The sequence below is a fragment of the Cynocephalus volans genome, chromosome 1 (genome assembly GCF_027409185.1).
Source record: "Cynocephalus volans isolate mCynVol1 chromosome 1, mCynVol1.pri, whole genome shotgun sequence".
In the NCBI taxonomy this organism is placed as follows: Eukaryota; Metazoa; Chordata; class Mammalia; order Dermoptera; family Cynocephalidae; genus Cynocephalus; species Cynocephalus volans.
In genome coordinates, this window is record NC_084460.1 from 77,336,270 (window position 1) to 77,350,334 (window position 14,065).

The 14,065-nt window shown below is 42.3% G+C and overlaps 1 protein-coding gene across 1 annotated transcript in view; it reads left to right on the forward strand.

Moving 5' to 3' along the window:
• Nucleotides 1-14,065, forward strand: part of MED12L (mediator complex subunit 12L) — a 320,736-nt gene that overhangs the window by 61,508 nt on the left and 245,163 nt on the right. The window contains exons 5-7 of the mRNA XM_063098437.1: nt 3,842-4,011; nt 7,920-8,030; nt 9,072-9,341. Coding sequence (XP_062954507.1) covers nt 3,842-4,011; nt 7,920-8,030; nt 9,072-9,341 — 551 coding nt within the window. The remainder of the gene's footprint in view (nt 1-3,841; nt 4,012-7,919; nt 8,031-9,071; nt 9,342-14,065) is intronic.

The following is a 14,065-nucleotide window of genomic DNA, read 5'->3' on the forward strand; positions in this document are numbered from 1 at the left end:
AGAGAAGGAATGCATTCAGAGATAGGAGAAGGCTCAAACAAGAAATCTGTACAGCTTTTGCCGTTTTGGTGAGTGTCTAAATTGATTGCCATCTTGTGGCCACTGGGATCCATTGTAATGATGTGTTTGAGTTTTAATGTTTCTCTGGAGGCTGGAGAAATTGGCCAGGAGATGGCCCAGAGGCATAGAGCATGGAGTGCAGTAGAAAATGAGACATTTTAGGTTTATTGTCTCCCTGGAGGCCAAGAAATTGGCCAGGAGACAGCCCAAGGGCGTAGAGCATGGAGGTTTGGATTGCGGGGATCCCATTTAGAGGGTGAGAAAGGGCAGTCAGTCCTGGTAGAAGAAGCATGCCAACAAAGAGTGTCCTTTCTGCTGTCCACCTTCTTTTTGAGAGAAAAGCCACTGACCGGCTAGAGGGGCATCCTCCAGTAGCTGGGGGGCATGAGAAGAGTTCCCTCAGCCAGGTGCCTGGGCTTCGTAGAGACTGGAGTCGTAGAGAGTAGTTGGGGGAACCCGTAGAAGTAGGCAGGACAGACCCACTGACTCACCCTGAATTGAGGACAGTGTTGGATGCGTTGGTCTGAAATGGCAAAAGTAGAGTCCTGGAGGCATCCGGTTTTGGCAGGTTCGAGAAGGGCGGCCAAGGGCTAATCACCCCAGGAGAGAGGGGATCATCCACAACGTCGGCCAAAACCCTTCCTGGGTTTCAGCACCATAATGGAAGAGAGTGAGCCAAGATGCCGTGTGCTGTTCAAGCTTTATTAAAGAAAGAAATCTGCCGGCTGTACTTAAAATGGAGGACAGCCTGGGGCTGCCCTGAAAATGGGGGACAGCCCCAGGTGTGGGGGTGGCAGAGTTTATATAGGTATGTTAGCGCCAAGAGCTGGGTGATGTAATTCTGGGGTGGGGATTGAGTTAGGTCATGGGAATGGAGAGTTCTGCGCATGTGGAAAACACCAAAAGTTTCATTTTCTCCGAAACCATGAGGCTTCTTGTAAAAGAGAATGGGGGAGGGGAGGGGAGGAGGTGGATGGTGCCATTTTGTACTTGGACTTGTCTAATATGGTGCTTGTTATGTTGCAGATCTATTACTTTTATGTAAAGTGGTGCATCTCTGCCCTCACCTAGTTTGTGTTTATTAATTTACGTGTTTTCATTTACTAGGGTGGGGCATATCACACCTGTTTTTTGTTCTCCCGGTTTAGCTGTGTGTCCTTAAGCAAGGTCACAGTGACTGTAAGATGGTAGGGTGGACTGTATGACCCCTGAAACCGCCTTCTGTTCATACGGTTAAGAATTAACAAAGAAGAAATTGTGGCTCTGGGATTCTTGGATGCTAGGGAGAACATGGTTGAAAATACCCTAGTCTTTTCAGTCTTGACACCGTTCTCAGTAACATTCATGTTCATAAACTTTCTAATAATCTGGCTTTCTGGACCTTAAGTTCTACTCGACATCAAGGAGCTACATATGAGTCCATATCCTCTGAGTTGCATGAGTTTAGAACTGCTGTACTTCCAGAGTAGCCTCTTTGGTCACTTTCTGCATATTTTCTACCTCTGAACCCTCTCCCCATCTTCCCTAGGATCTGTATTCATTCCTGTTTTCTTTTTATCACCTGAAACTGGGTCCCTGCTGTAGACCAATGAAATCAGAATCTGGCTGGGTGGAGCCTGGGGTGCTGGTGTTTGTCACCGGTCCCTTGTGGCTGTGTTGTGCACTGGGGTTTAGAACCACCGCCTGAGTTCAGAGTCGCCATCTTGCCACCGAGCCTGCATTACTCCCCTTTCATTACCATTCATTCCCTAAACTTGAGAGGAGTACTAGTGCTTAGTACTTTTAAGGAGTACAGTACTAGTGGCCATATGTTATTTTTTGTTTTCAATTTTAATGACCGTTTTACATGCCTCCTAATTTTTTATCCTAATCCACACTATGTATTATGTCCTAAACCTGATTGATCTGATTGATGTAACTTCATGGCAGTAAAATACAGTTAAAGCACAGTGCTAAGAGGGCTACATTTATGGATTCCCAAAGGAATTCAGTTTGTGGAATAGTATATTCAGCAATTTTTGAAAACAGATATGCAAAAATTTATAAAAATATTTGAGCACACCTGAAGAAAAAAGACGAGAAGATCTATATTAAAACATTTAGTGATTATGGTGATGGGATTACAGATGGTTTTTCTTTTGTTTTCATATCTGCATTATACATTTTCTATAATGAACATGCATTACTCCTATATTTTAAAAAACAGTCTTAAAAAGAGGATATACCCTAGACAGAGTAGGGGTATGTGACTATGTGTGTTATTTTTTAGCTCTTGAAGCTAAAATATTCTGTGGCGATATTGAGAATAGTACTAAACTCAGTGAATTAGTAGCAAGCTTGGCATACAAAAGCTAGGATTTGGATCCTTGTTATTTTTGTTTTTGCTTGTTACAGCTAAGCTAAACTGGGCTCATTGGATGGTTGGTATTTTGTTTTGTTGAACAAGTGAGTGTCATGAGACTGTTAGTCCATAACAAGGGCACAAGAAGATGATGATATTAATAGCTTGCTCTTGTGTTTTTAATGCCAATGGATTAACTTTCATGGTAATATCTGTTATTTGTGCTTTCTGAAAAACTGTTAACTACTAACAGAATGATGACCTAGTATGTGTTCATCTTCCTGCATTGGCTTATTACTGGAGTCCAGCAACTCTGGTATGTATTTTAATTTTAAATGAGACACAATTAGAATAAGTGGTTTAGACCAAAATTTAACAGTAATTATCTGTAGGTCCTGTTGTCAAGTAATTTTAAGAGTACTCAAAAAGTAAAAACACAACACCCAATTACTAACAGATGTTTAGTTTCTACCCTTTCTACTTTTGTCAAAATGGGGGGGTGGCAGAATTGCCAAATAATGGGAAAATCGTGTTGTTGGTAATGTTTCAGTGGGAGGCTTTCTTCTGAAATACTGTTTCACTCATCCTTGGGGAAATTTGGCTGTGAGCATGCAGTTATTACATTTTTATCCAAGAATGGGCTAAAGTTGGCATCATATCTCTCGTGGTTGCCAGAGGCAACAGACTGAGTTTGTGCCCCTGTGGCAGACATTTTGAGTAATTTTAGTGATTTTTTTTTTTCTGATGCTACCTTTTCCCTTTTCTTTCCAGTCTCCTACCTTTCGTTGCCCCCCACCCTCTCTGATGTCACCCTTTCTGATTTCTGATCTAGTATCGGTTGCGGAGGGTATTTGAAGGTCCACATGGTTGTCCAGGAGGGCAGCCGTGCCTGTGTCCCTGTCCCTGTACTGGGGGCAGTGCAGGCTGGACTTACAGCATGTTTGAAGCCTAACATGGAGCCTGAAAATTGGACCTTCATAGAGCTGCATTTGGGAGATTTGGGATTCTTTGGGTGTAGAACTGAGGTTTCTTGAAGTGCTCACCTCTGTTGTTCTCTCTTCTGCTCTGCCTTTGGTATTTTGGTATGTTAACTGTTGTTTAACAAGGAGGGTCACTAGATGGACCTAACTTGAGTGTGAACATTTCTTCTCGGTTAAGGGCTACATAAGCCCAAGGGTAGAGCTGTGTTTCCCTGCCCAGAGCTGGCCAGTCAGTTTCCTGCCGGCTGCTTCGGGCAGGCTGCCTTACGCACATGTGCGTATTGAAGGGCTAGGGCGGGTGTACTTTTCTGAACACTGCTTGCATGTACAAAAACCATTTTTATGGAGTAGATTTTTATTTTATAAGTACATCCTCGAGATAATCAGAACAAAGGACAAAAAAGTGTAATTCTTAGGCCCATTGTGTCTAGAAGTTTAGATTTTTTTTTTTTAAATGCAGAGTGGACACAAATATCTACGAGATACCTTCGAGAGCAGTTGGCCAAGATTTCTGACTTTTACCACATGGCCTGCAGCACAGGGGATGGCCCTGTCCCTGTGCCACCGGAGGTGGAGCAAGCCATGAAGCAATGGGAGTACAATGAGAAGCTGGCATTTCACATGTTCCAGGTAACCTTTCCAAGATGTGAAAGGCTGTGTGGCATGATTTTAAAGAGAGAGCAAATTCCTAATAGTTGGATTGTCAGGGGGTTAAATTGTGTATTTTTTTGCTGCCACATGATAGAAGAATGATTTATTAGAACAAATTCCATGGCAAATCATATAAAATAACCATTTTCTGAAAGACATCCACAAGAAGATATGAGTACAAATGTACAGAGAGATATCTCCGAGAAGCCATACAAATAAGTTACCAATCCCAGGTCAAAGGTGTGTGTGTGGGGGGGCAAAAGAACTCAGTGTGGGGAGGAACACGAATTTGTAAATAGAAAAAAATTGTACAGCAATTCCCGAGGGCTGGAGAGTGTGGATGGGGGAGTCCTGGACGAGGGATCATGGCCATTGCTTGTTTCCAGGCCATGTGGGTGACTGTGCGGGGCGTGCAGGGTAGGCATGGTCCAGGTGGGCAGAACTAGCACCACTCCGTATGGACAGCAGGCTCTCAGGGTGGGGGATGGGCAGGGGTCCCACCTCCGACACACATGTAAACAGGTGGGCTTGGGACACAGAGGCGCAAGGAACTGTGCACTCGACTCCACAGCAGCTAAATGTAAACAGGAAGACACCACCTACTCTGGGCTTCAGGTCCCAGGCCTCACAGCACCCTCCCCCCAGCAGCTGGGCCCTGTCCAGGCCCAACACTCACCCACACTCTGGGAGGGCTGCAGAGCACACCATGCCTGTCTGATTGAAGCATGACACCCCCAACCTCACCGACCACAGCTAATGGACTCTTTGGCTTAGAGGCTCCAGAACCCCCAGCTGCTCTGGGAGGGGCTGCACAGGGGGCCCACATTCTGCTCACCTGTCACTTGGCACATTCCCAGCTGAGAAAATCAGGATTAGGCACCCAGCAACCTGCCGCAGACGTCCACCTAATGCCCACAGGAGGATGTGGTGAGGCTGGAAGGGGAGGGCACATTGTCTAGGCCATCAAGCTGGAGACTTCTGGAAACCTGGTGTCCTGTCACTTTGGTCTAGCACTTACCTCCACCTGAGGGGCTGCTCATCCACCCAGCTGCACACAGACCCACTGGAAGCTCAAGTGCAAAGGCCCAGGGCCCCTCACTGGGATGTGCCCTGCAGCTCCTCAGAGTGCAGTGTGGAGACATGCCCGGGCCAACTGTGTACATGAATGCATGTGTGTCTGCCCCCGGTGCATGGGCCGACTCTTGGCCAGCCCCAGACCCACACTCAGCAGAGCTTCACTGGGGCAGTCCCCAAACTCAATGGGTTTGGCAGTTGTGTTGGCATCAAAGGCTTAAAGCAGTGAGATTCCTGCCTCCAGTGTCTCTGTGGGCCACTTGCCTGCCCCTGGCTGCTGGACCTTGGTGCAAATTGAATCTTTATATGAACCAGTACATTCAAAGGAATCAGTCTGATGTTTCTCACATTGAGTTGTATTCAGGGTAGCACATTTGCCCTGGATAACAGCTTATTATACATATTGATCTCCAGCTTTCAATCGTGTCAGCTCTTTTAGTGCCATTAATTACTTTGTAATGGCACTATTAAATATGATTTTTCTAAACCTTTTATTTTGCAAAATTGGGTGTATTTATTCAAAAATACTTTTGTGGTGATGCCTCCTATATCATAGCAGATCTCCTTTAGAGCTGAGGTATCCAACAGAAAGTTCATCTTTATTTGGCTCAGCTGCAGTTTAAAATGCAAACAGAGTTGAGGCAGGGGTAAGGACTTTGAGGAATGACTGAACTCTTGCCCAGACAAGCTGATGTAAATAATGTTGGCCAGAAGAGGGCACTGGTGCTAATATTTGCATTGATATTCCTAGTAAAGAGGAAGGAGACGTGTATTCAGCGGAGTCATATTACTAGCACAGACTTTCAGTATTTGCTATCTTGATCAGAGAGGGAGGGATGTGTGGTTTCTAAATTTTCCCTTTAGAACCTTAATCACAATTTTCAGGTGGTAAGTGAGCTCAAAGTAGGGAAAAGCATGATCCTTTTGGGAAGTAACATTGTTAGTTTTTAAGTCAATAAAAACTCTTAAAAATTCTAGTTACATTTGGAAGAGGACTACTACAGTGCCCGCGCTGTGATTTTGTGTCTTTTACTGAGCTGAGGATTTACTCTACATTTTGGAAAAAGTACCTCTCAGCATGCTTAATATTTTTGGAAGAATTACTTTATATATTAGGAACATTGAAATAAGTATCTCTTTTATAGAAAGCAGTTAGGTCCTAAAGTGATGAATGTAACTGAAACAATGTTAAATTTTAAAAGTTCATTCATTATGTTTTGATTTGCCATACTATGAGATGTGAACAGACCCTTGTACATACATACACATGGAGACATACATGTGCAGAAACAAGGGCATACGTAAATGAAAGCAGTTGGAAAGTGGACCATTATGTTTATGGAGATTCTTTTTATTTTTGAACCTCACATTTACCATCTCTTATACCTTAATGTAAAGTTCCATTTTATTCATTTCTTTCTAAAACATTTTAATTTTTTAAAATTGACAGAAATTATATATATTTCTTTATTCATTTAAAGCTCATTTTACTGGTCTTAAAATTTTAAATTGTACTTTTTCTGTTACTAACTTTTTAACCCATTTTGTCTCTAAATTAGGTTTTAAAACTAGAAATTAGCAACAAGTAAACACCTCACTATCATGTCGTGTCAATGTGGTGTCACTGTAATCTTTTAAATACTGCAGCTATAATTTATTAGTATAATATTTTCACATGAATCGTTGATAACCATTTTAGTGGACCACTGGTGATATTTAAAAGTTGCTAGGAACAAAATAGGATTTCAAACTAAATACTAAGCATTTTACTGGAATGACTATAAAGGTGTGTCTTTCCCAGAAAACATAGCTTCTTGTTTCTATCTTGATGATTCTTTCATTCTGTGAATCATAATACAAAACTACTATAGTGTGACATCAGATATAAATGAGGGTACTTCAAAATATTTGAGGAAAAAGGGAATTAAAAGATAATACAGATCTTTCCATGAACTTTTTGAAGACTCCTTGTATATGTATAGAATGTCATAAAGGAATGTGTGTACTCGTATGCACGTGAAGGCAGTAGATGAAAGATGTTTATGGAACTTACATCAACATCAGTGGTCTCAGTAGGGGCTATATCTGTCCTGTGGAGCATTTGTTAGTTGTGGGGTTAACATTATTTTTTAGTGGAATTGTTTTAGAATATTTTTACATTGTTTATCATAAATTCTTTTCATTTCTTTACATTACAGTTAGGTCACTGATTTATAAGGTTATACGAGGGGTCCTCAAAAAGTTCATGAAAGGATTTTACTATTTTTAATTCAATTTTTCTACAAACTTTTTGAAGTAGTCTTGTATTTTATAGGTAGGTTATAGTATCTGAACCTCACTTCAGGATAGTAAAGGAGGCTATTAAGGGGGCATTGAGTCTGATGGGATTTTCAAGCTTTTGTTGAGATGATTGGTATGAGCAGTGCTTTTCTTTGTAATTATCGCCATTAGCCAAATTTCCTCCTGTGAGCATGAGTTCATACTCCTCCAGGATCTAGCCAGGGGTTTGACATGTCTTCAGGGTGTGAAACGTTCTGAATTTCCTTTCTTGTTGGAGTTATTTTCAATTTTAAGTGAAGTGAATTACCAAAAAACAAAAACAAGAACAAAAAAAACCCAAACCAACATACCAAAAAAACTAGTTTTCCCTCTTTTGTTTAGAATTTGGACCATGATCAATGAGACTGTATTTTACTACAACAGAAACAACGATAGTAAACTTCTACATATGCATAAGGAGGGTAGTGCCATTTTAAAAATTTAGGTAGGTTTTCTTCAACATTCGTAGTGTAATTTTTCTTTGTTTATTTAAGGAAGGAATGCTAGAAAAACATGAATATTTGACATGGATCCTGGATGTTTTAGAAAAGATCAGACCAATGGATGATGATCTTCTTAAACTCTTGTTACCACTAATGCTGCAGGTACAGTACATGTCACCTTGAGCCAGTTGATTTTTTGGGCAACAAATGAGTCTGATAAGAATGATTAGGTAAGTAGAGGTGGAAAGGGAAAAAAATTCCTGTTGTGATGGAAGGAAAAAATGTCTTTGATGCTACAACATGTGAAGTGATGAGTCTTCTAATAAGTTTGAGCAATCATTTGTACTAATCATGTTCGTGGTTTTTATCCACATGTCCTTTCTAAGTAATTTCACCCACATTGATTTCTTCCAGCACTGAGCTAAGCAAACTTCTCAAACCTCTCTTTAAATACTGTCTTCATATAATAATACAGATTTCTGTGAAAACAAAACAAATTATGTCTTTTTAAGAACGTAGAAGATCTTTTACATTTTTTTGAAAATTTTTTGAGCATCTGGGGTAGGAAACTTCTTATTTTGATGATTGGTCTAACATCTGTTAAAAATTTGTTATATGGATAAGATTTATTTTAAAAAATTTCTTGAAAATGTAGTACATGTATTTGATAATTCAAACAGTATGAAAGAGTATCCAGTGAACAATGATTCTCCCTCTCAACCTGGTACCCTCCACAGACACTTCACCATACTGGGTACTGTGTATCTTCCCTGAGATAGTCTGTACCTGCACTGCCCATTACAGTAGCCACTAGCCGGATGTGGCTATTGAGCTCTTGAAATTTGACCGGGGTGAATTGACGTGTGCTTTAAGTATACAGTGCACAACGGATTTCAGACTTAGTGTGAAAAATTATATAATTTAATACTTTCTATGTTGATTACATGTTGAAATGATAACATTTTAGATATATTGGCCTAAATAAAATACATTATTCTTCTAATTTTTGCCTCCTTTTTGTTTTAATGTCTAGTAAATTTTAAAGTATTTGTGTCTCCCATTATATTTTTATTGGACAACACTGGTTTATATCTTCGAAGTTTTTTCCACCTTTTTCAATAAAAAAAAAAAACTGTGTTAAAATAGTTACTTAAGTAAGACACATAAGACATGACTGAAATCTGGTGTCTCTTTTCTTGCCAGTATTCAGATGAGTTTGTCCAGTCGGCCTACCTGTCTCGTCGCCTTGCCTACTTCTGTGCCCGGCGTCTTTCCTTGCTGCTGAGTGATAGTCCCAACCTCCTTGTTGCCCACTCACCACACATGATAATAGGACCAAACAGCTCGAGCATTGGGGCGCCCAGCCCTGGTCCCCCTGGCCCCGGCATGAGCCCTGTGCAGCTGGCCTTCTCTGATTTTCTTTCCTGTGCGCAGCATGGTCCCCTGGTTTACGGACTTAGTTGTATGTTGCAGGTAAGTCCTAGGCCCTTGTTATATTTTGTTAAAATTCAATGTGGGAAGCATTCGAGCTGGAAATAGCCTTTTCAACTCTCTAGTTGAACTTTGACACCTTCCTCACCCAAGTAATTTATAGATTGAAATTTTGTGTTTCCTTATGTTGGCTCAAACTGAGAGATTTGTTGCTTCTTTCTAGAATAAAGTTACATAGTTGTCCTTTACTAGGTCACTAAGCAGTTCAATTAACAATCCTTCAGGGAACCCTCAGAATACGTCAGCTGGATTATTGTTCTTTTGGAAGGATGGCTTCTCCAGGCTACATTCTTTATCTTCCTCCATTCATATCATAAGTTGGTTGCCTTTCTCTGTTTCTTTAAAATCTAAATTATTTATCAAGCTCTGGTCATCTGCAGAGCATTGTTGCTTGTGTGGTCCTTGAACATCCAGTAATGTGCTGGTTGCTGGGCTGGTACTGTGTGGACTAAGATATGGCCATGTCCTAGAGGAGCTCCCAGTTTAGTGTTCAGTTCACATTTCTTGAGCTCTTAATGTGTCCTATTCTTTACTAAGGGGCTTTGGAACAGGGCTGACCCTGAAGACATGGTCTCTACTCTGGTAGTGTTTACTGGGTTCTTTTTGAGGAAGACAGGGTCATAAATGGACAGTTTCCATATAACGTGACAAGTGCTGATGGAGAGATGCACTGAGGCTTAGGCAATTGAAAAGGGGAACTTCTAGCCTAACTGAAAGTTCAGGGAGGGACTCGGGACTTGTGGTCAAGATGACGGAATAGATGGTCCCCAACGTCACCCTCTCCCACAATCATCCAATTTACAACTGTTAAAAAGTAACAACAGTCAAGTTGGGGCTGCTGGAGCTCAGGGGAAGAGGAGAAGAGACCTACCGAGTGCATGAGGCAGGAGAAGCCACGACGAAAGAAAGAAAGGACCGCTCTGACCATTTCGAGCTCCGACCACTTCAAGGCTGGCCCTGCTGAGCACACAGAGCAAGAGCTGGCAAAAGCTGCAGCTGTGCCCTTCGGGTGGAGTTGCTTGGAGGCTGCAGGGGAGAGCAGGGCCTTGGTGGCCCCCAGGCAGCAAGACCACGAATAGGGTTCCTGTGGACCCACATAGGAGTGAGGAGCCACAACAACTGAAAAAAGGGAGCCACTCAGAGGCTGGTGAGTCATCACAAGGGACTGGTGCATGGCCTGTCCCATGGGAAGTGTTTAGAGTATGGGGGGTAAAGGAGACGGGCCCATCAGGGTAACACTGGGGCACAGCAAGGACAGCTGATCTGCCCCCAATCAGTACAGGACCACTGAGTGGAGACTGGTCAGGAATATAGAACCGCATGGCGTGCAGTTTGCTGAAAAGACTCAGGCCCAGACCAGAGTTTCCACATAACCGGGATGTACCAGACCTCACGAGACCGGAAAGTGCTTACAGAGTCAACAATTAAAACCTGAGCTGCACAAAAAGCCTTCCCCAGAGAATCAGCAGCAAAGCCGCTATTTAGCTCAACCACAGGGCCCAAGTACTGGTTCCCTTAGGAAGTTCCCCTGTTTTAGAAGTAAACAAAGGACAACAAATTAGTTCCAGTGCAGAGTTTAAGTGGTGGGAATAGTAAGTAATCGGACACAGAACTGAAAGAAAAAACAGAATACCCACAGACCAGAGAAAGTTTTGATATTAACCAGCACCTAGAAGGACTGAAGTCTCCTGGGCTCCCAAGCTGGGGAGGGGGTAGGGCTGTGGGTCTCAGCCGCACCACCCCGACGACAGCATCCAGCCCAGCGATGATCACCAAGCCACCACTGAAATGTCCTGGGCTCCCAAGCTGGGGCGATGGGGGCCCGAGGGCCTTAGCCACAACCACTTGACACCTGCAACCAGCCCAGTAAGGATACAAAGCTGCTGCCAGAAGCACCCAAGGCTCTCAAGCAGGGGTGCTGTTGGGCCGAGGGCCTTGGCCACACCCCCCTAACATACACAACCAGCCCAGTGATGGTCACTGAGCCACCACCTGAAGTGCCCCGGACTCCTGAGCTGGGTTGGTGGAGGGCCAATGGCTTCAGCCATGTCCCCCCAATGTCCGCATCTAGCCCAGCAATGACTGAGCCACCACTGGAAGCCCCCTGGTCTCCCCTGTCAGAATAAGGGGGGGTGCCATGGGCCTTGACTAGGCCCCCTTTCTTCTCCCTTCCTATTCTCCCCCTCCCCCAACTGCTCTGCAACAATATCTTAGAATGTAAAAAAATAATGATAAAAAAATTAAGGGAGGCTTTCTGAAAGAAGTATTTTAGTTCTCATAACATGAGTTATAAAAAAAAAAATCAAGTACATGGACATGGTATGGGTGTTCCTGGAAGAGGGAAACAGCATGGGAAAGGCCCAAAGGGCTAATCCGTCATCTTGTGTGTAGGTTGGTGTTAATGGAGTATAATGTATAAGGTCTGTTGGGGGCCAGGGCACAGAAGACCCTCTGTGAGCCTATAATTGAGATGTCACTGGAGGGTTTTATTCAGTGAAGTGACATGGTCAGTTGTGTAGCTTAGATTTTGATCACAGTAGAGGGAATTTGTGGGAGTGGGGAGGTGAAAAAGAGGGAGACAAGGCAAAGAAATCAGTTTGGAAGCACCTAGGCGAGTTCAGTTTTGGATTATTTTGGACTATTTTGTCCTTTAAGACCTCCAAGTGGATATGTTCAAGAGGTTGTTCCATGTCCAATTCTGAAGATTAGGGCAGACAGTCGGCCAGATGTGTGGATTTGAAACATTCAGGGCTCCATGGCTGATCAGACCCACAAGAGGTGGGGAGATTGAAGAATTTGTGGTGAGGTAGGACTATAGATCTGAGGGACGTGGGTGGTTAAGAGATGGATGAAGGGAAGTCCACAGAGGAGACCAGGAAGGTTGGCCAGACTAGAGAAAAACAATAGGGAGAGGTATCGTTGCACAAACAAAGATGGTGAGAATAGCAGTAATGCTGTCATAATTTTATTACATTAACAGCATTTATTATGTTCTAGCCACTGTTTTAAGTTGAACTGTATGTTAGTGATTTAGTTCTCAGGACCAGCCTATGAGATAGGAATAAAATGGTGGCATAGGTCACAGAGCAAGAAAGTGGTGACGCTGGAATTAAAAGTCAGGTGGTCTGGAACCAGAGTATATAACCACTCTACTAAACTGGGGTCTGCAGAAAGTTTCAGAAAGGAAATAGTAGGGGGCAGTGCCCAGCATATTGGGGAAGTCTACTAAGATGGTTGAAGTTGTCTTTAACAAATTGGTCGTCATTGATTATCTTGTTAAGAGCTATTCCAGTTGAATGGTTGGTAAAAAGCCAGATTAAGCTGGGTTGAGGGGAGATGGAGAATGAGGTACTGTTTTTCTGAGAAACATATTTATGAAGGGAAGAGAAGAAAATGGATAGGGGGTAGAGATGGCTCCTGGGTGAGTAGAGATTCAAAAAATTTTTCTTTTGTTTGTTTTTTAATAAGCAGATTGTAACATATTCCTAAACTAAGGGTGAACTAATAGAGGGAGAGGAGAGTCTGAGAATAGGAGAGAGGAGGGGTGTTTGATAGATCAGTGCCCTGGATATGGGAGGCTTTGGAATCAAAAACACAAGGAAGGTCTCCATCATGGCCAGGGGACGAGCTCACATCCTCATGGGCAGCAGGAATCAGGTAGGGATGTGGGCCAATGGAGATTGAGTTATTGGTGACATTCTTCACAGCTGTCGTCTGGCTTCTACAAAGATGTACCTACCCTAGACCTCACAATTTAGTTTTTTATATTTAATTTCATGTTTTTGGAAGAAGAAATATTGCATTCATTCTCTGAGCTCACATAGTTTGCTGTTGAATGGCATGAGAGTGTAATGGTTAAGACATACACTTTAGAATCATAACAGAACTGATTTTAAGTCTTGCCCTGCCACTTAATAACCGTAACCTTGAGCCTCTGTTTCCCCATATATGAATAGGGGTGATGACAGTTCTTAGTCATAGGATTAAGGTTATGATGATTGAAAGCTTCCAGGACAGTGTTCAGCAGAGTAAATGCTTAATTAAATGTACTGTGTAATATTTAATCTACATTTGAGGGGAGAGCTGGAAAGCAAAGTGTTTCTAAGCATGTGTGCCGGAGTCAAATTTGGGCCAGTTACTAATCTCTGTGGCTCATATTCCTGTCTCGTAAAATTGGAGAATAACACCGCCTACTTCATGGGTTTGTTGTAACATAAGCAAGATAATCATGTAAAGCACTTTGTGCAAGCTGGTTGAGCAAAACTTATGTCTGTGAGGGTCCAGGGCTATGGTAGGCAAGCTAGTTTGTAGACCTGATCCAGCCCACAAGCCAAGAAGAGATTTTATATTTTCAATGGGTTGTTAAAACAAAACAACAAAAAGAATATGTGACAAACTGTTGGTGGCCTGCAAAGCTGAAAACATATACAATCTGGCTTTTTATAGAAAAAGCTTGCCAACTCCTGGCCCAGGGTAACTGCTTGCCCTGCATTTATGAAGCTACTATTGCTCCATCATTTGAGAGATTTTTTGAAAAATAATTCCTTTTTATATTTTATAGCCTTAAAAACTACATATTCTAATTCCATCTCATTTTTTAATTGCATGAAAAATTTGCTTTAAGTGATGATTGCTGTATTTTTATTGTCTCCTACATTTTCTGTGCTGGAATATTAATTTATAGATTGCGATATTCCTTAATTGCT